Source organism: Cetorhinus maximus, chromosome 21, assembly GCF_964194155.1.
Source record: "Cetorhinus maximus chromosome 21, sCetMax3.hap1.1, whole genome shotgun sequence".
NCBI lineage: Eukaryota > Metazoa > Chordata > Chondrichthyes > Lamniformes > Cetorhinidae > Cetorhinus > Cetorhinus maximus.
The window spans coordinates 95,466,140-95,491,251 of record NC_135899.1 but is presented as its reverse complement, the minus strand read 5'-3'; the positions used below and the strand labels follow the sequence as shown (position 1 = coordinate 95,491,251).

The 25,112-nt window shown below is 43.8% G+C and overlaps 1 protein-coding gene across 2 annotated transcripts in view; it reads left to right on the top strand.

Annotated features, from left to right (window-relative positions):
* The window catches only part of LOC144696155 (uncharacterized), a 220,931-nt gene that overhangs the window by 62,104 nt on the left and 133,715 nt on the right, over positions 1–25,112 (top strand). Inside the window, exon 1 of one of the 2 annotated variants that reach the window (XM_078567510.1) lies at positions 24,008–24,155. The exons of the other annotated variant lie outside the window; for it this stretch is intronic. Coding sequence (XP_078423636.1) covers positions 24,062–24,155 — 94 coding nt within the window. The 5' untranslated portion in view covers positions 24,008–24,061. Of the gene's footprint in view, positions 1–24,007; positions 24,156–25,112 lie in introns of those variants that run through there. 2 annotated transcript variants of the gene reach the window in all.

Genomic DNA, 25,112 nt, shown 5'->3' with positions numbered 1-25,112 from the left:
ATTGTGTCAAAACTCACCCAATCAATCTCTAATGAAAGGTCACCATAACCCAATAGGAAAATACAGCTCAGACCAGTATCTTTATTTCCCAGTTTTTACCGTTTTTTTTCATTCTGGGGAGGGGAGATTTATTAGCCTCAGGCCAGCAGTCTAGAGGTGGTGGACAGCATTTTCAGACAGGACTCACCTTTTCTTCTCAGCAATATTCATTTAACAGCCAGATAGACTGGAGTCCACGGGGGGGATGTCAGTTCCTCACGAGGATTAATCATGCAAGAAGCATTGTATCAGTTCAAGGAGGCAAACCAATGACCCAGCTGGTAAAAACTGAACACCCAACTTCTGGGTCACAGGAACGCTTAATATCATTGTGAAACACATCTGCACTCTCCGTATTGAGCACATTTCTAAGACGGAGATTATTTTTGATTTTTTGTTTAACTACACCGTGACAGACCTCCAGTGCTGGCAGCTCCCATTGGCTGCCATTTTGAGATGAGTGCTGCTCGTCCACCCCTCCCCATCTCTCCTGTTGTGGTGATCTGATGCATAATATACCTTTGTTGTAATGGAAGATCACCTGATCTTAGTATCCAATGGCAGAGTAGTGCAGGCTACCTCTGTAATTAGTAGTCTGTGATCAGTAGTTAGTAGTTGGAGTAGTGTAGAGATGGAGTTTGAAGCATTAGCACATGTTTAGTTGCTGCTGAGTAACTTTGTAAATAAACACAGAGTTTCTACCTATGAAGCGTCTGCTACTCAACTCTATCATTAGTACCAAATTGGCCAATTCTTAAAACAAGCATGTGAACAGGATCCAACAAACTGGTGACTAGGATCCAACAAACTGGCAACGAGGATTAAACAAGTTGAACAGAAGCAAGCATGAGAAATGAGATCAGCACTGTACCTCGCACAGCGATTGTAAGTAGAAGGTCCGTTCAAATTGTCGCAGTAACTCCCTCACAGCATGCTGCAATTCGGAAGAATTGACCGTTGTGATCCAGCAACGGGCGATTGCTTGCACTACATTAAGTGTCTCTCGTTCCTTTTCCAAGCAAATTAGATTACGGGGGAAGAAAAGAGGCAGGCGATCCTCTTAAGTACATGTGGAAATAAAACTTATGACTTGATTCGAGGTTTGGCAGCACCCAGTGCCCCAGACTTGAGAAATTTTGATGAATTTGTGGACCTGGTGAAGGGCCATTACCAGCCAAAGCCCTCAGTAACGATGCAAAGGTTCAAGTTTGATCAAGAGTTAGAGCCCAGGGGAGACAGTTGCGAGCTATGTGGCAAGTTTGAAGCAATTAACGGAGCATTATGAGTTTGGTACATCCTTAAACAATATGCTTAGAGATTGCTTAGTGTGTGGTGTGAATGAGGATACGATTCAGAAACGATTGTTATCCAAAACAAATTTGGATTTTAAGAAGGCGCTAGAGATAGCACTGGCCATGGAAAGTACAATTAGAGATTTGGAAGCCATGCAGGGCTCACAAAATGGCGCCATCTTCCACATCAAGTGGGAAGCCCCAGCCAAAAAGGGAGCGAAAATGCAGGACTCTGCCGAGAGGTGGGAAACAGCCCCCGCTAGCAAGAAAATGAGAACAAATGACTTAGCAGCGAAAACAAGGAGTAATATCGATAGAGGTAGAAACAAACAACCTTTTAATGATTGGCACTTAAAAAAATAGAATGTTTTTGTTGTCATAGAAATGGTCACATAATGAGACAGTGTAAGGAAAGAGTCAAAACAGACGTTTAAACAAAAGAAAAACCACAGTGAGATCTACAATTTAGAAAAACCTGAAGCAACAGATTCAGATATTTATTTATTGTATAACTTGAAGGTTGGAAAAACAGAACCAATATATTTGACAATGAAAGTGAATGGTAGACCTGTTTGAATGGAAGTGGACACAGGAGCTTCTACTGCAGTAATTGGGGAACATACCTTCAGATACCTGAGTAATGGAGAAAATCAATTAAATTTGGAAGAATCAACTGCCCAATTAAAATCATACATGGGTGAATACATCCAAGTCAAAGGCATAAGTAAAGTAACTGTTCATTATGGAAGCCAATCTGTAAAGCTACCAGTGTTGGTATTGAGAGGCAGAGGACCAAGCCTTCTAGGGCGAAACTGGCTAAGGGAAATCAACCTTGAGGGACCACAGAGTCCAAAAGGAAGCAGGAAGCGTTTCTGCTTTGGAAATGGAGTGTGTAAAGATCAACAACCTGAAGAAATGCAGGCTGTCTTGAGCCAAAACATGGACGAACAACAGAAAGAACCCGAAGAGACGCTGCTTAATGACAGAGTTTGAGACGAGGTGAACAACCTTCGAAAGGAAAAGAAAAGCTTGCTGAAAGACCTTCACAGATTACGATCCAATTACACATTAGTATCCAATAACAGAGTAGCACGGGCTACCTCTGTTATTAGTAGTCTGTAGTCAGTGGTTAGTAGTTGGAGTAGTGTAGAGATAGAGTTTGAAGTGTTAGCACATGTTTAGTTGCTGCTGAGTAACTTTGTAAATAAACACAGAGTTTCTACCTATGAAGTGTCTGCTACTCAACTCTATCATTAGTACCAAATTGGCCCCCCCTACAACAAGTGTGCGAACAGGATCCAACAAACTGGTGACTAGGGTCCAACACCCGTCCTTCACCCTCAACCTTTCCCCCACATTTCCCCCTCCCACTCCCCACTGCTCATTGCTCACATTAAAAGAAAGACTGGCATTTATATAGCACCTTTCACGACTATGAGATATCCCAAACCACTTTACAGCCAATGAAGGACTTTTGAATTGTGCTCACTGTTGTAATGTAGGAAACGGAGCAGCCAATTTGTGCACAGCAAGCTCCCATGAACATCAATATGACAATGGCCAGATAATCTGTTTGTGTGATGTCGATTGAGGATAAATATTGCCCAGGACACCAGGGGGGACTCCCCTACTCTTCTTCAAAATAGTGCCATGGGATGTTTTTACATCCACCTGAGAGAACAGACAGGGTTTAATGTCTCATCCAAAAGACCACATCTCCAACAGTACAGCACTTCTTGCACTGGAGTGTCAGTCTTGATTTTGTTGTGTTCCCACCACTTTGACTTAGAGGTGAGAGTGCTACCTACTGAGCCATGGCCTGCACAGTTCATTACTTTCAATAAAATAATGTTAGGAGTCAACTTTGAATCCTCAATTGCCTCAGCTGTTCCAGCTGAGTGGCCAATTATTGTTCAGGCCACCGATAATATTTTTCCCTTTGATCAGTTGGCAGTGACAGTCTGTGTGTCGAGTTGTACAGACAAGGCCACAAGACTGATTCCTGGACCATGCTAAAACCTAAGCAGGGCTGCAGTAAGAACAATAAAATTGACCTCAGGCCGGGTAAGGTTCAGCCTGCAGTTCGACTTCAGTGACTCTTTGGAAAATATTTGTGTTTGGACATTAGTTGAGAGCAGGATCAGATTCGACTGGAATGTCTCCATTGGAGTTGAATAGCCTTGAGATACTTGCTGCCCAATGTAGGCTATCTAATGGAGGTCTTTGAGGAACTGTACTCTAGCAGGAATCAATTCAAGACAGATTAGTTAAAAAGGAAAAGATCACTTAAAGATAAACTTTACATAAATACTCAAAGATATGAAGGGGCTGTTCCTCACTACAAGAAATAGCTAAAGTAAAATTTGGGCTCCTCACAGATTTTTCATTGCCATTTGAAATCTCTGAACACTGTTTCCTTAACAACCTTAATTTCCTCAGTTCAATGGGTTGGGCTGTCGTGAGTTTATTGACGAGATTAATTTTTGCTTTTGAAATCCAGCACTGTTTCATGATATGGGCCTTTGCAGCTATTTAAAATAACTAAGATCCAAAAAAAGACTTTTATTAAAGCCTCTTATGGTTTGTTGTCATGGTGATATTCACTTTCTGATGGTCTGTGGGATATTTAGGATGAATGCTCTTGCTTGTTTACTGAGGAAAGGAGCCAAATTGAACTGTAAACCTGAATTGGACCCCTTCTGGCTTGGCCACAAATCACTGATATGCTTCAACTCCGAGCAAGTTGGGTGCACTGGTGTCTTAGGCTTTTTCCTTCCTAATTTTCTTTCCCACCCCTGACTCCTACCGGGCTCAGTCCCATGGATGTTAGCATTCAGATATAGGAGGAATGACAACATGGATTGGATAGAGGGGGTTAATTACCTCCATAGAATGAGGGATAGTGAGAGGAATGGTGGAATGAAGTGAGGGGGGAGAATGAGGAGGATGCCGGCAGAAGGGGAAGGCATGAACTGGGGGAGAGAGGGAATGAATGTCAGCAAGACCTGGTGGGATGGGGAGAAGACTGCTGAAGTTAACAGGATGGGGGTGGGGGTGGTGGGAATAGTGCCAAAATTACCCGGGAAGAGGGTTAATGAGTGCAGCCAGCATGAAGGGAAGGGAGAGAGGTTTGTCAGATGGTAGAAAATGCAAGGATTATCAGACAGAGAGGAGGATTAGATGATGAGCGTGGATGTTGGAGGTGGAGGCGATGGAAGAATCATTCTGAACTGGAGGATGAGTGTCTGTGCATGGAAAGGGAGCGGGTCATCACGATGAACCGAGGGACAGGAAGGGTGAGCGTCAGACTGAACTGGGTGGGGAGTGGGAAAGATCCACTGTGAGGTGGAGGGGAGGAGGTAGGAGAGAAGAGGACAAGGAAGAGGCTTTTTAAATAATTTTTAAATAATGTAACATTCAATAAAAGTCCAAGAACCAGGTTTTGGAACAGTTTGTACCCGGACAATTCTGGAACTGCTCAGAAATCTTCCACAAGAAATCAAGGAAATTGCAATTTTTGCCACAATCTTCTGTTGCCTATTGGCCCTGCTATTGAGAGAAATAAGCCGTGGTTGATATTAGTACACCCAGAAAGGAAAACAGATCTAAGAATATTGACCTGATCCTCTGGTGGTTACCCAGAATGGTTTGTGATGGAGCCCCCCATGTTTTTGTGTATTATCTACAGCCCTTGTGCCTGTCTGTTTGCTTGCTATCTGAGCTCCACATAGCTGCTTGCTGGGTTTCTGTGACCACCTGCTTGACGTCCTTCTATATTCTATAGGATATAATTTCATCACACCATGGCCTGGACAATGTAGCTCTTGGCAAAGGGAATGGTTGGTTGTGAAGGAGTTAATAGATTATCAGTTGCTGCTTTGGAATATACAGTACAGACATACATGTGACCTGTGACAATTATGTCAGATGGTTCAGGTTACTTTAAACACAATGGACATAAAACAATATTTCCAGATGATGCTAGGTCTCCAGAATAATCTAACATACCTCTGTGTGTATGAAGGATTTCACTTTTTAATCACCTGTCTGGACATGCTCTCATCTTGGCAATGACATAGTTCAGAAATGAATTTGTTTTTGGAACTGAAACAACACCTTTTAAGGTGCTGCAGCTTCATCGTTGAAAGCTCTTGAGTACAAGCCTCCATGTGCAGAACAGCAACAACAACCTATATTTACTTAGCACCTTTAATATAATAAAATGCCCAAAAGTGCTTCACAGGAGCACTATAGAACAAAATGTGACACTGAGCCACAGGAGAGTAAGAATATTGATTGAAATAGGTATGTGGATTTTTAGAAATCAATTCATCAATATAAAGCTGAGACACAACAGTTTATTTGAACATCTTGCACCCTCAGACATTCTGGCCAGAGGTGGAAAGTGTACAATGTTTTTCTATGTCCCTGAACTCCATGGCACATGAATAAGTGAGTACAGCCAACGCCTTGCTCTGGGCTGTGCCATAAAACAGCAAGACTTCAATTTCAAACTTGCCCAGAGAGCACTGTGCAATCATCTCATTGTATTGCCTTCTGAGTGTTAGAGTGATCTGCGTGTGTGGCTTTGGTCACTTCAAGTCTTTGGGTTCTGGTTGAATCATGCAGATGGGAGGTTGCAAACATGGGGAGCTGGCTGAATCAACAGGTGGCAATGCAAAAAGAGCAGACAGGACCAGGACATAGAACAGTTCCAAACTGGACAAAAATGCCACTTATCCCAGAGCTGAAGCTGCGAAGTCTTCGAGGGAAGAACGCAACAATAGCTGGAATTTTCCGGCCCCATTGGCATCGGACATAAAGGCGGGCGGAGGGTGGGGGGGACACATAATATGGCCAGAAGGTCAAAAATCAGTTTCACGCCATCATGAAACCAGTTTCTGATCATCCGCTCCACCCATCAATGGTGGGCTGCATTTCCCACCGCCACATGTCAGGAACCTCATTTCAATACTTTGGCATCTCATTATAAGCCCTGTTCACAGAATCAGTCCCCCACGCTGGATCATCTGGGCCCGTCAGTTTGATTAGACGCCAACTCATTTCACAACTGTACATAAGCGACGTGCAAGTGGCGAGCTGTACTTCACTCAGGACTTTGAGATTTGTTTGCCTAACTTTCTTTGGGCAGCACTCGCAGTCATCAATGCCAGGCTTTGCAGGCAGCGTCACATCACTTTTAGGGGAGCTCACGGGCAGGCCTCTACCTACCAGACCGGCCGTTTGTGGATGACTTTTCAACAGCTGCAGGGCTAGGGCTTGTTTGGGGAAGGGGGAGAAGTGGCCTCAGGCAAGGGCTGTACTGGGGATGTGATATCCCAGGGTGTGTGGTGGGGGGGGCACAAGTTGATCTGTGCAAGTGGCCTCAAGATGATGAGGGCTAAAGAGGCAGTGTCAGGAAGATATAATAATTTTCATAATGTTATTGGAATTTATTGTAAAATTCCAGGGGAAGTTAAGAAACAGTGGGCTGAATTTTCCGTTCGTCGGGCGGGTGGAGCTGACCCAATCGCGGGCGGGCGCGGACCTGATTGCCACCATCGATCGGGGACCCGCCGCCATTTTACGTGGGCAGGCCAATTAAGGCCCGCCCAGTGTGATGTCCGTGGAGAAGCAGTATGCGCTCCCTGTACGGATGGGAGGACTCCCTAAAATCGAGAGTGCGCTCTTTCACGCATGCGCACGAAAGAGTGCATTCATCTCCCTGAGGCTAAGTGCAGCCTCAGGGAGATCACCTCGACTTTTAAAAATATTAAAAATAGAAAAAAAAAGTTCCCTTACATGTCCCCTCATGTGACAATGTCACATGAGTTGGGACATGTTCATAATTTCCACAATAACCTTATTACAATTTTTAAAACCCTACATGAAACCTCATCCATGTTTTCTCTATTTGCCGCCAGGGCTCCTGGCCGACCTGCCAACCTTAAGGTTTGACGGGCAGGTCCTCTAATTGCTTAATTGATCCTGTCAATGGCCTCAAGTGGCCATTGACAGGTCGGCGGGCCTGCAGCTGATTTTGCTGCGCTCCCGCCTTCTGGAAAATTTAAATGGGGCGGGGTGACGTCGGGGGTTCCACCCCACTTCATCCTGCGTCAATTTACGCATCGGCGGGCAGGTCCTGCCCCCGCTCGCCAACGGTAAAATCCTGCCCAGTGTGTTTATTTTTCCCAAAGATTACTGGTAAATTTGGTACTATGATAGATTTTATTATTAGAGAGGTAAAGTCCAAAGACATGTTAAAGAATGGGAATTTGCATTCAAAGGGGAAAATATGTATAAAGGAGAGAAGGCTGTGTGTAAGGGCAGGCATTCAAAGATCTAAGACAAGTGGGAAAAGCCTCCAGCATCTAAGCCTCAAGCTACTGTCTACAGGGAACTGAAGCTGAGAAAAACTCACTTTGAATTCGACTGGTCAGGATATTGTGTGTTACTTTGCCTGGATCTTTTAAACTGTGTGTGTCTCACTGTTGCCTTAACGGAGCTGTAACTGGGGTTTAGATTAAAATTAGTAGATCTATGTATGTGCTCAAAATCATTTCTTCAATTAATAAAGGTTTAATTTAGTTTTGTAAGAAACCTATAAGGCCTTGGTGGCCTTTTCATTGAATTTAAAGCCTGTATCTTGAAATAAGTACAACTTGCAAATAGTTGTGACAGCTGCTTCAAGTTTCCCTCTGGGATTTGGGCAGCTTGACATTTACCATCCGCCTGCCATAATAGGCAGTCTCCAGAGGAGATGAGGCCAGATGGAGGTGTGAGGGTGTGTGTGAGAGAGCGAGTGGTGGTGTCCCTTGAGCTGGCAGTGAGTGAGATGCCAGTGAATGTGTGACGGGCTTGAGTGTGAGAGTTTAGAGTGATGAGATGGTTGCCTTACTCTGGCGGCATAGATGAGTCCATTCATCCTCTTTCTGCACTGGATGGCCAACCTCTTGTGTGCAGCATTGGCACTGACCACCACTGCCTCCACCTCCCAAGCCATAGTGGTGAGACTGATGGGCCTCCTGTGGCCAGAGTGGGGCTAGAGGACATCGCGGCGGACCTCCATGGTGTCCAGAAGGTGTCCCAGGCATGTGTCACTGAATCGGGGGGGGGGCTGCACTCTTCTTAGCTTTTGGGGCCATGTCTTCATCGGTGCCCTACTGGGCTGCAGTATTGAGAAATGGGCATGCAACTGCAGTTTAAATGTGCCCTGCATGAGGAAGCAGCGAGGTAACAGCATTGTGGGCAAATCAGAGGCTGCCTGCCAGCGAGATGGTGTGTTTCCTAGTGTGTTATTGAGGTGGGAATGGGGCCATATTGCACAAAAGGCTGCCATTGCGGCTGGAGAGTAAAATGTCCTTTTTCCCACCTGCTCTAGCACTTAGTGCAAATCTGGGATGATTCCACCCACAGTGTCTAACATTAGACGTGATTCCACGATTAGATAACATTTGCTAAATAACCCTCAATGTGCTAAGAATTAAGCTGACAACAATTTAAGATTGTCAGTTGGGCTCGCAATGTGGTGCATTTGCATGTGCTGGAAGCTACACATATTAATACACAGGGTCCTGTTCTTTAAAGACAGAAAGAACATGTACACACATTCTGGCTGTTTCAGCTAAACAAGATACGTGACAGCCATCCACCTACTCATTCCTAAGGACAAAGCCTTGACCAATTAGAGTCAAATTGCCTGGTTTAATTTTTAAACAATGCTATGAATATATGAACAAGGAGCAGGAGTAGGCCATTTGGCCTCTTGAGCCTGTTCCATCATTTAATAAGATCATGGCTGATCTGATAGTAGCCTCCCCTTATCCCCGATAAAATTTATGAACATATGTCACTATCAATTGGTGCATTCTCCATGGCAACACCTCAACCAGTTAGGGTCCACTTGCCAACCAATCAGCACTCTCTTCTCATACAGTACAAATTGTTGTTTCCCCCTTATTGGTATCCTTGTGAAGTGTCCTGATGAATGCAAGGCAAAAAACTTTGACATCTCTTTTTCAGCAAAACTCAAGCTCTGTGCAACCAAATGACAATCTTTTGGTCATTGCTGTTTTTTATATTCTGTCCAATCTTCTGACCTGCCACCTGTCTGCGTAAATATATGCTGGAAGGAGGATAAACGTGAGATGCGGACCAGAAGCGTGCATAGTCAAATACAGAGGCAACAAAGGCATGATGAGGATTTCAGCAGCAGATATGAGGCAGAGGAAGAGGGGGAAATAGATGTTCTTAATGATCATGTGGATATAAATAACAATATTTGTCTTCTATCTTTGCACTCATCTTTGCTTTGCTAATCACTATAATGTGTTAGAGGTATGAGTGAACTTCTGTGAGTTTGTTATGCTGGTTTAAATCCAACATTCTCCTTTGTGCCATATTTGTGGAAATAAATATTTTTGATGTGGTTTGTCTGATCTTTGAAGGATGAAAGTATTAAAGAATTCTTGAGATTTTTTAAAACTTGAAGGATACTAACCATAAACATTTAAAATCTCCATATGCTGTGAAACACAATGCCATCTTCAAATATAGGCTCATGAAAACAACATGACTGCCTCATTCTTTAATGCAGCTGAAAGACAAAAGGGCGGAGCTTACAAAGCCTGTAATATATGCAAGAGACTCAAATAACATCATCAAACTGCAAAGTGAGGTTTGAGAGGATTGCTTCAATATTTAACAAGTTCTCCCTGAAATGCAGGATTATTGCATTTTTGCAGTGTGCAATCCAGGCCAGCTGTTGTATATACAACTTAACATTTTATGTGGAAACTGCAATTAAAATCCAGCTCATTTCCTGTGAGCTGTGGCCTATTGGCTTTTCCTTGGGTTTAGTGACAGGAATGAGTGTGGGGCAGCTTTTATATTAAACACTTTGATAGACATTGTTGCACAACTTTTGTTCCCTCGGTGTGGTGTATGTCAGGGTATTAGTCAGAATCACAATTTTATCATCCATCAGCCTCATCTCAATGTAACCATGTAAGGATATCATGGTTATTAATTACATGGTAACATTTTCCTCTGTTACTAATGTCCTTGAGCCATCTGTTACATTAATAATTATTAACAATATCAATAAAGTAACTGCTATAAGTTAGCCAACTATTAAGAGAGATAAAGAACTCAATCAAAATCTACATTTTTCTGAGTTAACAATTTTTTATTATGTACAAACATACAAATTAGGAGAAGGATTAGGTCATTCGGCCCCTTGAGCCTGTTACATGATTTGACATTCTTATTCATGTTCTTAATGTTCTTTTTCATATTCTTAACGTGACTACTCAGTTACTACGTCTATTGACATTAAATCTATTGTGAAGACTGTAATGATGAAAGTGTGATTATTGATGGGTGCTATTCCTATTGACCTGACAGGCTGAAAAATTGCAGCATTGCAGCTTTCTGTCTGGGAGTGTTAGCATGTTCCTTCTGGAATAGTTTATAGAACACTGCACTTGAATATATGGCATTTGTGACCCTGCTGTAATCTACAAGAATTTCCAATGGTTGCTTCAGTCAATCTACCTGAGCTAGTAATACTGAAGAGCCTCTAATGGGAGTAAACTAAAACAGTGGCTGCATTAGTTAGCCACCTGTCTTAAATAATAGATTTGGGCTTTTCTAAAGACTGCCTGTTTCATAAAGGCTTTAGCTTACGTTAGTGATTAGCTGTCCACATTGTACAAACTCCCCTTGTTTTATATTTTGTAATTTGTTTAGTAACTTTATCTGTATGAATTAAAGAACTATTGTGAAATTGAATTGAACCAAGTATATCTCCCTGCTATCATCACCAAAATGTTCCAAACTGTTAAACATGAAAGCATCACTGCTTCCAGATCTTAGCTACTCATTTTTCTCTTCAAAACTCATACAAACTCCTAGGTATTAGACAGACACTCCCCACAGTTATTCAGCATTCTCTTCAATCTGGTTACCTGTTATTGGCTGTAATGATGGTGCCATTCACCTATCAGAGGCTTCGTTGGTCTCTGTGCTTTCCCCAGTAAAAATCAAACCCTCCAAAGGCAAATGGTTTGGTTCAAAGTTCAATGCCGTAAGCTTCCCACGGTAGATGTTCTCAGGTTCAGGATTGATGCTTTCATGTTATTTTTAACAGGGCTTTCAATCTTGCTAACTCAGCATTTCACAATTGCACATTTCACATTCCCTGTTCAATGGATATGAGCCCATAAGGAGAACCGTTCCTCTTCAGCAAGATACACAGGCACCAGCTTACCTGAACCATTCAGCTGGACTAACTTCTGGGGTTAAACATATATAAAAATAATTATTAATAAGTAGTATATATATTATTAATACTTACAATTGCATAATTAATGTTTCTATTATGGCTCTAATTAAACCCTGCTTGGAGCCAAGTTGAAGCCATTCACAATGCTTTGGGTTATCTTAGCTACAACAACTGGTTGACTTGATTGAGTGTCCTTAACCTTTGCTCCCCTGATTTGTCTTAAAGTTCCATTGTTGTAAAGATGTTTTAGATAAGGGGCACAGTTAATGGAGTATCGGTAAATAATGCAGTCAACTGAAGGAGACCTTCCATTGTTGAGTTTCTTGGGAGCCACAGAGCTAAAGCTAGCCACTTGTTTGCAGTGGGTACATTGAATAGGCCATTGTTCCCAGGTCTATCAGTATCTGAATACCACAGTAACAATGACAGTCATAGAAAAAAACATAGAAAATAGGAGCAGGAGTAGGTCATTCAGCCCTTTGAGCCTGCTCTGCCATTCAATATGATCATGGCTGATCCTCTATCTCAACACCATACTCCCATTCTCTCCCCATATCCCTTGACACCTTTAGAGTCCAGAAATCTATCTATTTTCTTCTTAAATATATTCAGTGACTTTCAATCTTGCTAAGCCCATAAGGAACCCAGAAGGAAAAAGCAGTAAAGCTTGAGAAATAAGAACACTGGTCCAAACTGGCCTTGTATACCTTAAAATGGAACACCAGTAAAAACTGGGAAATAAGAGTACTGGTCCGAACAGTTTTTTCCTTCTGGGCACTCTTCTGAGGTAGACAATTCCACAGGTTCACCATCCCCTGAGTGAAGAAGTTTCTCCTCATCTCAGTCCTAAATGGTCTATCTCGTATCCTGAGACTGCGACCCCTTGTTCTAGACCCCTCCAGCCAGAGGAAACAACATCCCTGCATCCAGTCTGTCCATCCCTGTCAGAATTTTATATGTTTCAATGAGATCCCCTCATTCTTCTAAACTCCAGTGAGTACAGGCCTAGTCGACCTAATCTCTCCTCATACGACAATCCTGCTATCCCAGGAATCAGTCTGGTGAACCTTCACTGCGCTCCCTCTATGGTAAGTATATCCTTTCTTAGGTAAGGAGACTAAAACTGCACACAATACTCCAGGCGTGGTCCCATGGCCTTGTACAGCTGCAGTAAGACATCCTTGCTCCTGTACTTAAGTCCTCTCGCAATGAAGGCCAACAAACCATTTGCCTTCCTAACTGCTTGCTGCACCTGCATGGTTACTTTCAGTGATTGGTGCACTAGGACACCCAGGTCCCTTTGTACATAAACATTTCCCAATCTATCACCATTTAAATAATACTCTGCCATTCTGTTTTTCCTACCAAATTGGATAACTTCACACTTATCCACATTATACTGCATCTGCCATGTATTTTCCCACTCACTCAACCTGTCTAAGTCGTCTTGAAGCCTCTTAACATCCTCCTCACTGCTCACATTCCCAATAAGTTTTGTGCTGTCAGCAAACTTGTAAATATTATATTTGGTCCCCTCATCAAAATCATTGATATATACTGTGAATAGCTGGGGCCCAAGCACTGATCCCTGTGGTACCCCACTAGTCACCACCTGCCACTCTGAAGAAGACCCATTTATTCCTACTCTCTGTTTCCTATCCCTAACCAATTCTCAATGCCAATATGTTACCCCCAATCCCATGTGCTTTAATTTTGCACACTAACCTCTTATGTGGGACTTTATTAAAAGCATTCTGAAAATCCAAATACACCACATCCACTGGTTCTCCCTTATCTATTCTGCTAGATACATCCTCAAAGAACTCCAGTAGGTTGTCAAACATGATTTCCCTTTGATAAATCCATATTGACTTTGTCTAATCCCGTTGATGTTTTCTAAGTGTCCTGTTATCACATCCTTTATAATAGACTCTAGCATTTTCCGTACTACTGAGGTTAAGCTAACTGGTCTGTAATTCTGCGCTTTCTCCCTCCCTCCGTTTTTAAATAGTGGGGTTATATTTGCCACCCACCAATCTGCCTGGCCTGTTCCAGAATCTACAGAATTTTGGAAGATGACAACCAACACATCCACTGTTTCCATGGCCACCTCCTCTAGTGCCCTGGGATGTAGATTATCAGACCCTGGGGATTTATCGAATTTCTCCAGCACTGTTGTTTTAGTAATATTAATTTCCTTCAGTTCCTCCTTCACACTAGACCCTTGGTTCCCTAGCATTTCTGGGAAGTTATTGTGTCTTCCTCTGTGAAGACAGATCTAAAGTTGTTGTTTAATTGCTCTGCCATTTCCTTGTTCTCTATTATAAATTCTCCTGTTTCAGACTGTAAGGGAGCTACATTTGTCTTCACTAATCTTTTTCCTTTTACATACTTATAGACGTTTTTGCAGTCTGCTGTTATGTTCCTTGCAAGTTTATTCTCATACTCTATTTTTCCCCTCTTAATCAATCTCTTGGTCCTCCTTTGCCATCAGATGGGGATCAAATGACACATGAACATGTGAACATAGGAGGGTGATGGAGGCAGGTTTGATCAAGGTATTCAAAGGGGAATTGGATTGCTATCTGAAAAGAAAGAATGTACAGGGTTATGGGGATAAGGCAGGGGAGTGGGACTAAGTGGAATGCTCTTGCAGAGAGCCAATGCAGACTCAATGGGCTGAGTGGCCTTCTGCACTGTAAAGATTCTATGAATCTGTGAGTTAGAAGTAGGAGTAGGGCCACTCAGCTCCTTGAGCCTGCTCTGCCATTCAATAAGATCATGGCTGATCTGATTGTAACCTCAACTGCAAAGTCCCGCCCATCCCCGATAACCTATCACCCCCTTGCTTATCAAGAATCTATATACCCCTGCCTTAAAAATATTCAAAGATACTGCTTCCACTGCCTTTTGAAGAAGAGAGTTCCAAAGACTAATGACCTCTGAGAGAAAAAATTTCTTCTCACCTCTGTCTTAAATGAATGACCCCTTATTTGAAACAGTGACCCCTAGTTCTGGGTTCACCCACAAGAGGAAACATCCTTTTCACATCCGCCCTGTCAAGACCCCTCAGGATCTTATATGTTTCAATCAAGGTGCCCCTTACTCTTCTAATCTCCAGTGGATACAAGCCTAGTCTCCAATCTTTGGATAGACATGTTCTATCTGTCAGTCAAGTGACCTTTAAAATTCGAAAACCAGGGAGGAAAAGAGAACAGTTATCAAGAGGACAGTTATCCTTGGGAGTCTCAACGGTGCAGAGGTGGGATTGGGATTTGAAGCCATTTCAGGCGATTTTCAGGCTAGGACTGGTTAGTAACAAATGGAATCAGGCAGAAACAGTCCTACTAGTGATTGCAGGATCATGGTGTGGTCAATTGTCCGAAAATGTTACAGTCAAATTGAGAGGAATGTGGAGGAATGTTACACATGTCACAATCTCTTGCTTTACTGGGGTTGAGGACATTAAAGGTGAAGGTGTGACTGAGCAGATTGCTCGCTGCAGATTATTGTGGAGAACAAAGGGTCAAAGGTGAGACAGATGGGAGATTGTGAGTTCTATTGTAAGTGACTTGCGGAAGAGTTTGTTCCATGGGCTGAAGCAGAAGTGAGATTGGAAGCAATACACCCTCTAATTTTACTTGTGGTATGCAAGCAACTTGTGTAAGCGTGCGGCCCCTTTAATCTTTTTTACACACTATTGAATGGCGGGGCAGGCTCGAGGGGCTGAATTTCCTACTCCTGCTCCTAGTTCTTATGTTCTTATTGTTATGTTCATGCCTGACAAATTTATTAGAGTTCTCTGAGGAGGTAACAAGCAGGATAGATAAAGGGAAACCAATAGATGTAATATATTTGGATTTCCAAAGGGGTTCGACAAGGTACCACACATAAGGTTATTTAATAAGAGAAGAGCCTATGGTGTTGGGGGTAGTATATTAGCATGGATAGAGGATTGGCTAACTAATAGAAGACAGAAAGTTGGGATAACGGGGGAATTTTCAGGGTGGCAACCTGTAACTAGTGGAATACGTCAGGGGTTAGTGCTGGAGCCCCAGTTTTTTACAATATATTTTAATGACTTGGATGAGGGAAGTGAATGTACCATCGCCAAGTTTGCCAATGACACAAAAATAGGTGGGAAGGCAGGTGGTGAGGATGACACAAAGAGTCTACAGAGGGATATAAACAGGTTAAGTGAGTGGGCAAAAACTTGGCAGATGGAATATAATGTGGGAAAATGTGTGGTTATGCACTTTGGCAGGAAGAATAGAGGAGCTGAATATTATTTAAATGGAGAAAGACTGCAGAAAGCTGCAGCACAGAGGGATTTGGGGGTCCTCATGCATAAATCACAAAAAGCTAGCATACAATTTCAGCAGGTTATAGGGAAGGCAAATGGAATGTTGGCCTTTATTTCAAAGGGAATGGAGTGTAAAAATAGGGAAGTCTTGCTAAAACTATACAAGGCACTAATTAAACCACACCTAGAATACTGTGAAGAGTTTTGGTCCCCTTATCTAAGGAAAGATATACTGGCATTGGAGGCAGTCCAGAGAAGGTTCACTAGGTTGATCCTGGGTATGGAGGGATTTTCTTATGAGGAGAGGTTGAGTAGGTTGGGCCTGTAATCATTGGAGTTTAGAAGAATGAGAGGCAACGTTATTGAAACAAATATGATTCTTAGGGGGCTTGACAGGGTAGATGCTGAGAGGTTGTTTCTCCTTGTGGGAGAGTCTAGGACCAGAGGGCATAATCTCAGAGTAAGGGGTCACCCATTTAAGATAGAGATGAGGAGGAATTTCTTCTCTCAGAGGGTAGTGAATCTGTGGAACTCTTTACCACAGAGGGCTGTAGAGGCTGGGTCGTTAAGTATATTCAAGGCTGAGATAGACAGATTTTTAATCAGTAAGGGAATCAAGGGTTATGGGGAAAAGGCAGGAAAGTGGATTTGAGGATTATCAGATCAGCCATGATCTCATTGAGTGGCAGAGCTGACTCAATGGGCCGAATGGCCTACTTCTGCTCCTATATCTTATGGTCGTCTTATGGCCCATTAGGGCCCAAAGTGGCAATCTGTGTTAGGAGCCAGATGACAAAGGTGAGGGTTTACTTTGCACCTATATTCGCTTTGGAGAAGGATGGTATAGGTATAGCGATCTGAGAGGGGGACTGTGATACACTTGAACAAATTAACATTGAGAGGGAGGGGGTATTAGTGATTTTAGATGGCTTAAAAGTGGATAAACCCTCAGGCACAGATGAGATGTATCCCAGGCTGCTGTGGGAGGCAAGGGAGGAGATTGCAGGGGCTCTGACACTAATTTTCAAATCCTCTCTGGCCACAGGAGAGATGCCAGAGGACTGGAGGACTGCGAATGTGGTACCATTATTCAAGAAGAGTGGTAGGAATAAACCAGGGAACTATAGGCCAGTGAGCCTAACATCAGTGGTAGGGAAACTTTTGGAAAAAATTCCAAGGGACAGAATTAATCTCCACTTGGAGAGGCAGGGATTAATCAGGGATAGTCAGCATAGCTTTGTCGGGGAGAGATCATGTCTAATAAATTTGATTGAATTTTTCGAGGAGGTGGCTAGGTTTGTAGATGAGGGTAGTGTAGTTGATGTAGTCTACATGGACTTCAGTAAGGCTTTTGACAATGTTTCGCAAGGGGCGCTGGTCAAGAAGGTAAGAGCCCATGGGATCCAGTGCAATTTGGCAAATTGGATTTAAAATCGGCTTAGTGGCAGGAGGCAGAGGGTGATGGTTGAAGGTTGTTTTTGTGACTGGAAGCCTGTGTCTAGTGGCAAACCGTAGGGTTCGGTGCTGGGTCCCTTGCTGTTTGTAGTGTACATTAATGATCAAGACATGAAATTAGGAGGTATGATCAGTAGGTTCGCAGATGACATGAAAATTGGTGGTGGGGTAAATAGCAAGGAGGAAAGCCTTAGACTACAGGACGATATAAATGGGCTGGTAAGATGGGCAGAGCAGTGGCAAATGGAATTTAATCCTTAAAAGTGTGAGGTAATGCACTTTGAGAGGACTAACAAGGCAAGGGAGTACTCGATGAATGGTAGGACCCTAGGAAGTACAGAGGATCAGAGGGACATTGGTGTGTATGTCTATAGACCCTTGAAGGCAGCAGGACAGGTAGATAAGGTGGTTAAGAAGGCATATGGGATACTTGCCTTTATTAGTCAAGACATTGAATACAAGAGCAGCGAGATTATGATGGAATAATTGTATAAAGCGTTAGTTAGGCCACATCTGGAGCACTATGCTCAGTTCTGGCTGCCACATTATAGGAAGGATGTGATTGCACTGGAGAGGGTGCAGAGGAGATTCGCCAGGATATTGTCTGGGCTGGAGCGTTTCAGCTATGAAGACAGACTAGATAGGTTGGGGTTGTTTTCCTTAAAGTAGAGAAGGCTGAGGGGAGACCTGATTGGGGTGTACAAAATTATGAAGGGCATAGATAGGAAGAAACTTTTCCCCTTAGTGGAGGGTTCACTAACCAGGAGGCATAGGTTTAAGGTGAGGGGCAGGAGGTTTAGAGGGGATTTGAGGAAAATTTTTTCATCCAGAGGGTGGAGGTCATCTGGAACTCACTGCCTGAAAGGGTGGTAGAGGCAGGAACCTTCACAACATTTAATAAGTATTTCAATGAACACTTGAAATGCCATAGCATACAAGGCTACGGGCCGAGTGCTGGGAAATGGGATTAGAGTAGATAGGGGCTTGATGACCGGCATGGACAGGATGGACCGAAGGGCCTCTTTGAGCGTTGTAAAACTCTATGACTCTATGATAGGCGTTATGCTGCAGCTGTGGAATGTGGGAGCTTTTGGATGCCAAGATGATCCAGGACAAACACATTTGCAGAAAGTGTAAGGAGCTCGAGGAATTCCGGATCGGGATTATTGGTCTGGAAGCTGAAGTGCAGATACTGCGCAACTTAAGGGAGGGGAAGAAATACCTGGACACTTTGTTCCAGAAGATGGTCACACTCCTTAGATTAGGGTTGTCTGTTTTGGTCAGCAGTGAGGGACAGGAGGATGTGACTGTGAGTGAGACAGGTAATGGGACCGAGCAGACAGTAGTGGAGGAGCCTCAAACTTTGCAATTGTCAAACAGGTTCGAGGTGCTCGTAACATATGTGGATGAAAGCGAGGTCTACAAAGTGAATGAACAGGCTGACCATGGAACGATAGTATAGGAAGCCGTTAAAGTAGGGGGAGTTAACAGGAACGTAGCGGTAGTAGGGGACAATATATTGAGGGGGATTGATACTGTTCTCTGCAGCAAAGTTGCCTGCCCGGTACCAGGGTTTGGGACATCTGCTCGGGGCTGGTGAAGACCTTACAGTGGGAGGGGGAGGATCCAGTTGGGCAACCAAACTAAGATCGTCAGTTGGGCTTGTAGTGTGGAACATTTGCATGTACTGGAAGCTACATATATTAATGCACAAGGCCCTGTTCTTTGCAGACAGAAGGAACATGTGCACACATTGTGCCTGTTTCAGCCAAACAAAATAAGTGATAGCCATTTGCTGATTCATTCCTCAGGGCAATGCCTTGACCAATCAGAGTCAAGCTGCCTGGTTTAAATTTCAAACAATGCTTGGCATAGTGAATGTCAGTCACTGTTCTCCATGGCAATGCCTTTACCAATCACAGTCCACTTGCCAACCAATCAGCACTCTCTTCCCATACAGTATAAAGTTGTTGTTTACCCTGAGTTGTTGTTTACCCTGACATTGGTATTCTTGCGAATTGTCCTGATGTGTGCAAGATGAAAAGCTTCAACAGAATGTCTTTTTTCAGCAATGCTCAAGTTCTGTGCTACCAAACGACTGTAAGATTTGCCAGGGTTAATCAGCATGGCAATGCTGTGAAGAATATAGGTACAAATGAATCACATTGTAGGCAATTACTTCTTCACATCTTTTCTAATATAATTAATCAGATATGACTGATGTGTTTCGCTTTTGTTTTTTGCTGTTCCTGTTGCTTAGTTATGGAAACAGGGGAAGGGAAACAAACAACCTAGAGAAAACAAGTGAGAGTGAGAACCATCTGCATAATTATAACGATAAAATGAAAACTCATCGGAGCAAACCCTGTAATTTTCTGCAGTAAGCAACCTTGTCATGTCTTTCTGTTTATCACATGATATCCGGTTTTCAGCAGCAGAAGGTTTGTGTTACCAGGAATGGCACTTGGTGGATGCGATTGAGTTTTCCTTTAAAAATTGAAACAGACTTTGGAAGGAATATTGGTGACAGGGGGTTAAATTACAAATCTGTGACCTTCTGAACCACTTGATTCTGTTAGTCTTAAAATTCCCAATGTGATGGGGAATTTTACACAGGAAGATCTATGGCACATTAAAGTGACACATTGTACATTTTTTGTGACCGATCTGTAGAACTCGAGGAAACATCGAAACTATTGGATTATCTCATGATTAATTTTGAAATATGTTACCAAAGCAACATACCTGCAGATTATTATTAACCAGTAGGAATATCCACATTCCGGGTAGAAATTAATTCATTCAAATCTTTTATTTGTTTCCCCCAAGTTCTCCTCTCCTGATGCACAGCTCCAAGTTGCATTCTTCCTGTTCAAGTGTAAAATGCTATTTGACTGTGGAGGGCATTTTAGACAAATATGATCCTTCTTGTCCTGATTGGTAAATCTAATTTTCCAATAACTGTCACTGGGAAATGACCAGCAGAAGGAAGCCTGGCTGATTTTCCTCTAGTCACCAGCCCAGAAGGGTAGGTTTGAGTCCCTTCCCCCAGTCAGAATGGGATCTGCGACGGTGTTTAAGACTGAGCAATAACCAGCCTGAGGCTGTCCTGTCCCTACCCGGCCATCTTATCATCAGCAACTATGAAGCAGTCCGAGGCTCCAGGTCAGCGAGGGCCTAATTTAAATTTAAAGGCCGTGACCTAATGATCTCATCGGTGCTGCAGTGTGATTTTTAGGAGGTTACAGGGAAGCCCGCCCAGCGTGAAAGCCACCAGAGAAACCTGGAGGGACACTGCAGAGCAGCCAGGAGGGGCCAAGTTAATTAAGAGATTTCATTCGCTGGACGAGCCAGGAGAAATGCTCAGGCCTTTCTTGCCTTGACCCTTCCTCTCCCCCAACTCCCTCCTCCTCTATACTCCACCCTCATCCTTCTCTTCCCCTTTTTCCCTCCCTCTCTTTCATCCCCCTCTTCCCCTTCCTCTCTCCTTCCTCCTCATTTTTAAAAATTCAGTCATAGGATGTGGGCGACACTGGCTGGGTCAGCATTTATTGCCCATCCCTAATTGCCCTTGAGAAGGTGGTGGTGAGCTGCCTTTTTGAACCACTGCAGTCCATGTGGTGTAGGTACACCCACAGTGCTGTTAGGGAGGGATTTTAACCCAGCGACAGCGAAGGAACGGTGATATATTTCCAAGTCAGGATGGTGAGTGACTTGGAGGGGAACTTCCAGGTGGTGGTGTTCCCATCTATCTGCTGTCCTTGTCCTTCTAGATGTAGTGGTTGTGGGTTTGGAAGGTGCTGCCTAAGGAGCCTTGGTGAATTCCTGCAGTGCATCTTGTAGATGGTACACACTGCTGCTACTGTGCGTCGGTGGTAGAGGGAGTGAATGTGTGTGGATGGGGTGCCAATCAGGCAGACTGCTTTGTCCTGGATGGCGTCAAGCTTCTTGGGTGTTGTGGGAGCTGCATTCATCCAGGCAAGTGGGGAGTATTACATCACAGTCCTGACTTGTGCCTTGTAGATGATGGACAGGCTTTGGGGAGTCAGGAGGTGAGTTACTTGTCACAGGTTTCCTAGCCTTTGACCTGCTCTTGTAGCCACAGTATTTATATGGCTAGTCCAGTTCAGTTTCTGGCCAATGGCAACCTCCAGGATGTTGATAGTGGGTGATTCAGTGATGGTAATGCCATTGAACATCGAGGGGCGATGGTTAGATTCTCTCTTGTTGGAGATGGTCATTGCCTGACACTTGTGTGGCATGAATGTTACTTGCCACTTGTCAGCCCAAGCCTGGATATTGTCCAGGTCTTGCTGCATTTGGACATGGACTGCTTCAGTATCTGAGGAGTCGTGAATGGTGCTGAACATTGTGCAATCATCAGCGAACATCCCCACTTCTGACTTTACGATGGAAGGAAGGTGATTGATGAAGCAGCTGAAGATGGTTGGGCCGAGGACACTATCCTGAGCAACTCCTGCAGTGATGTCCTGGAGCTGAGATGACTGACCTTCAACAGCCACAACCATCTTCCTTTGTGCTAGGTATGACTCCAACCAGCAGAGAGTTTTCCCCCTGATTCCCATTGATTCCAGTTTTGCTAGGGCTCCTTGATCCCACACTCAGTCAAATGCTGCCTTGATGCCAAGGGCAGTCACTCTCACCTCACCTCTGGAGTTCAGCTCTTTTGTCCATGTTTGAACCAAGGCTGTAATGAGGTCAGGAGCTGAGTGGCCCTGGTGGAACCCAAACTGGGAGTCAGTGAGAAGGTTATTGCTAAGCAACTGCCGCTTGACAGCACTGTTGATGACCCCTTCCAATACTTTACTGATGATGGAGAGTAGACTGATGGGGGGTAATTGGCTGGGTTAGATTTATCTTGCTTTTTGTGTACAGGACATACCTGAGCAATTTTCCACATAGCCGGGTAGATGCCAGTGTTGTAGCTGTACTGGAACAGCTTCGCTAGGGGTGCTGCATGTTCTGGAGCGCAAGTCTTCAGTACTATTGCCGGAATTTTATCAGGCCTTTGCAGTATCCAGTGCCTTCAGCCATTTCTTGATATATTGAATGAATCGAATTGGCTGAAGATTGGCATCTGTGATGCTGGGGACCTCCGGAGGAGGCCAAGATGGATCATCCACTCGGCACTTCTGGCTGAAGATTGTAGCAAATGCTTCAGCCTTATCTCTTTCACTGATGTGCTGGGCACCTCCATCATTGACGATGAGGATATTTGTGGAGCCTCCTCCTCCAGTGAGTTGTTTAATTGTCCACCACCATTCACACTGGATGTGGCAGGACTGCAGAGCCTAGATCTGATCCATTGGTTGTGGGATCGCTTAGCCCTGTCTGTCACTTGCTGCTTATGCTGTTTGGCAAGCAAGTAGTCCTGTGTTATAGCTTCACCAGGTTGACACCTCATTTTTAGGTGTGTCTGGTGCTGCTCCTGGTATGCCCTCCTACATTCTTCATTTAACCAGGGTTGATTCCTTGGCTTGATGGTAATGGTAGAGTGGGGCATATGCTGGGCCATGAGTTTACAGGTTGTGTTCAAGAACAATTCCGCTGCTGCTGATGGCCCACAGCGCCTCATGGATGCCCAGTCTTAAGTTGCTAGATCTGTTCGAAATCTATCCCATTTAGTACGGTGGTAGTGCCACACAATGCAGTGGAGGCTATCCTCAATACCCGTCATCTCCACAGTGACTGTGTCGTCTCAACAACAGGCTGTTGCCTGACTAGTCTGTGATACAGCTCTCCCAATTTTGGCACTTGCCCCCAGTTGTTAGTAAGGTGGGCTTTGCAGGGTCGACAGGGCTGAGTTTGCTGTTGTTTTTTCTGGTGCCTTGGTCGATGCCGGGTGGTCCATCCTCATAGCATGGTGGCAATGTTAGTCATCCAGAGGTGTAGATTAATGCTCTGGATGGAGATAAAGCAGCTCGAGGAATTTAAATTCAATTAATTAATATGGAATAAATTCTAGTCTCATTAATAATGACCATGAAACTACTGGATTGTCATTGAAGCCCATCTGGTTCACTGATGTCCTTTAGGGAAGGAAATCTGCTATCTTTGCCCAGTCTGGCCTAAGTGTGAATCCAGACCCACAGCAATGTGGTTGAGTCTGAACTGACCTCTGAGATGGTCGAGCCACTCAGTTGTATCAAGCCGCTATACAAAAAAGCATTGTGGCCCGTATGAGGGTCTTGGCTGTGTCACCTGCTTTGGGGAAGGCCTGCTGAATTAAGTGTCTCTCAGGCATTTGAGTGGCTTATGTAGGCTTTCTTTGGGATGAAGGACCTAGGAGTGGATATCCCGACCCTGAGGGAATGAGGTTGAGGAAAAAGGAAGGTAGAGAATTTCAAAACTGAATGTGAGATATGAATGAGGAAGAAAATAGGATGGAGGAAGATGTATGGAGTTAAAGGAAGGCAGAAACTGGCAGGAAGAAATGTAGGGGTGAGAAGTAAGTAAGAATTGCATCAGACCAATAGAAGGCAGGCTGTATAACAGATTCTGGTAATCCCCTCCCTCTAAGCTTCCTATTGGCCACATTGAGTCTGATTGATGTCAGCTCTGTGTCAGTGCTGCAGCTGCATTTAGTTTTTGGCCCTTTGCCAGGTGTTACCCATTCTGCAGCAATGAAGGAGAGAGTGTGGAGCTCTCGGTACAAGCACACACAGGATGGGAAATACTCACCATACCAAGAAGGTACAGGCTGCAAAGAGCAGACCTTTGTGGCACTTTGCTATTGGGCGGCCTGACAAGAAGAAAAAAGGTACGTCTCAGATTGTGTTAAAGTAAACAAACGTTCAGATGGAAAGACTCAATGGGACTTTTACTGTGTGTATCTCTGTACGCACTGTTGCTGGTTTGTTCTGCTGGGAGCTATACGGTAACCTGTGTTACTACAGTTAAAATGTAGTTATTGTTGTTGTCCTGCTATGGACTAGCTGCTTTTGAAACTAACTAGAGGGGGTTGGCATTAATGACCAGGAGAGAAAGCTGCTCTCTTTGATTTGGGCAGTGTCCTATGTGTGGCCATTACTTGTAACAGTACCTGCTTGTACTGTAGCAAGAAAATCCAGGATTTTTTTTAAGTGGCAAGACAGGTTTTGTTTGGTTTTGAAGTGCGCTATTATTCAAGGTCACTCCTGTTCTCCCAGGGAGGGGGGTAGATTTCGGTTTCTCCCCAGTTGCTGGGATTGTAATTGGTAATGATTTGTCTGCTGACAGTGCTCACCATTCAACAGCTAATTAGATCAGAGACCCATATTTAAGAGAAAGATGTTAGTGTGTTTAACAAGATGTTTGACTGTCCCTTGGGAGTCTGGAGCTAGGTTGTACGTAGCCAGGTTGGAGTGAAAGGTAGCTTTGTTTCTGACAGAGGATACCGGGGCAACCTGCCTGCACTTGTACAGGTGAGAAGTCAAAATGCTCTCTCAATAAACTAACGATTAGGGAATTTCAGACGAGTCATTTGCAGGAGTGCTTGAATATGAACAATTTTCTTTCTAATGACCTTCTATTCCCATGAGGGCATTGAAGATAAACACTATTTGGTGTCAATATTTCCTGTTTGTGGTGTGTGCTCCTTTAAGGTTATTCTGCTTGTCTATGTGTTGTAAATGCCGAACCTTCCCTGCCAGTATTGACTGTTATTCTGAAGTACATATTACACAAGGATTGGGAGCAGGCGTAGACCATATGGCCCTCGAACCTGCTCCGCCGTTCA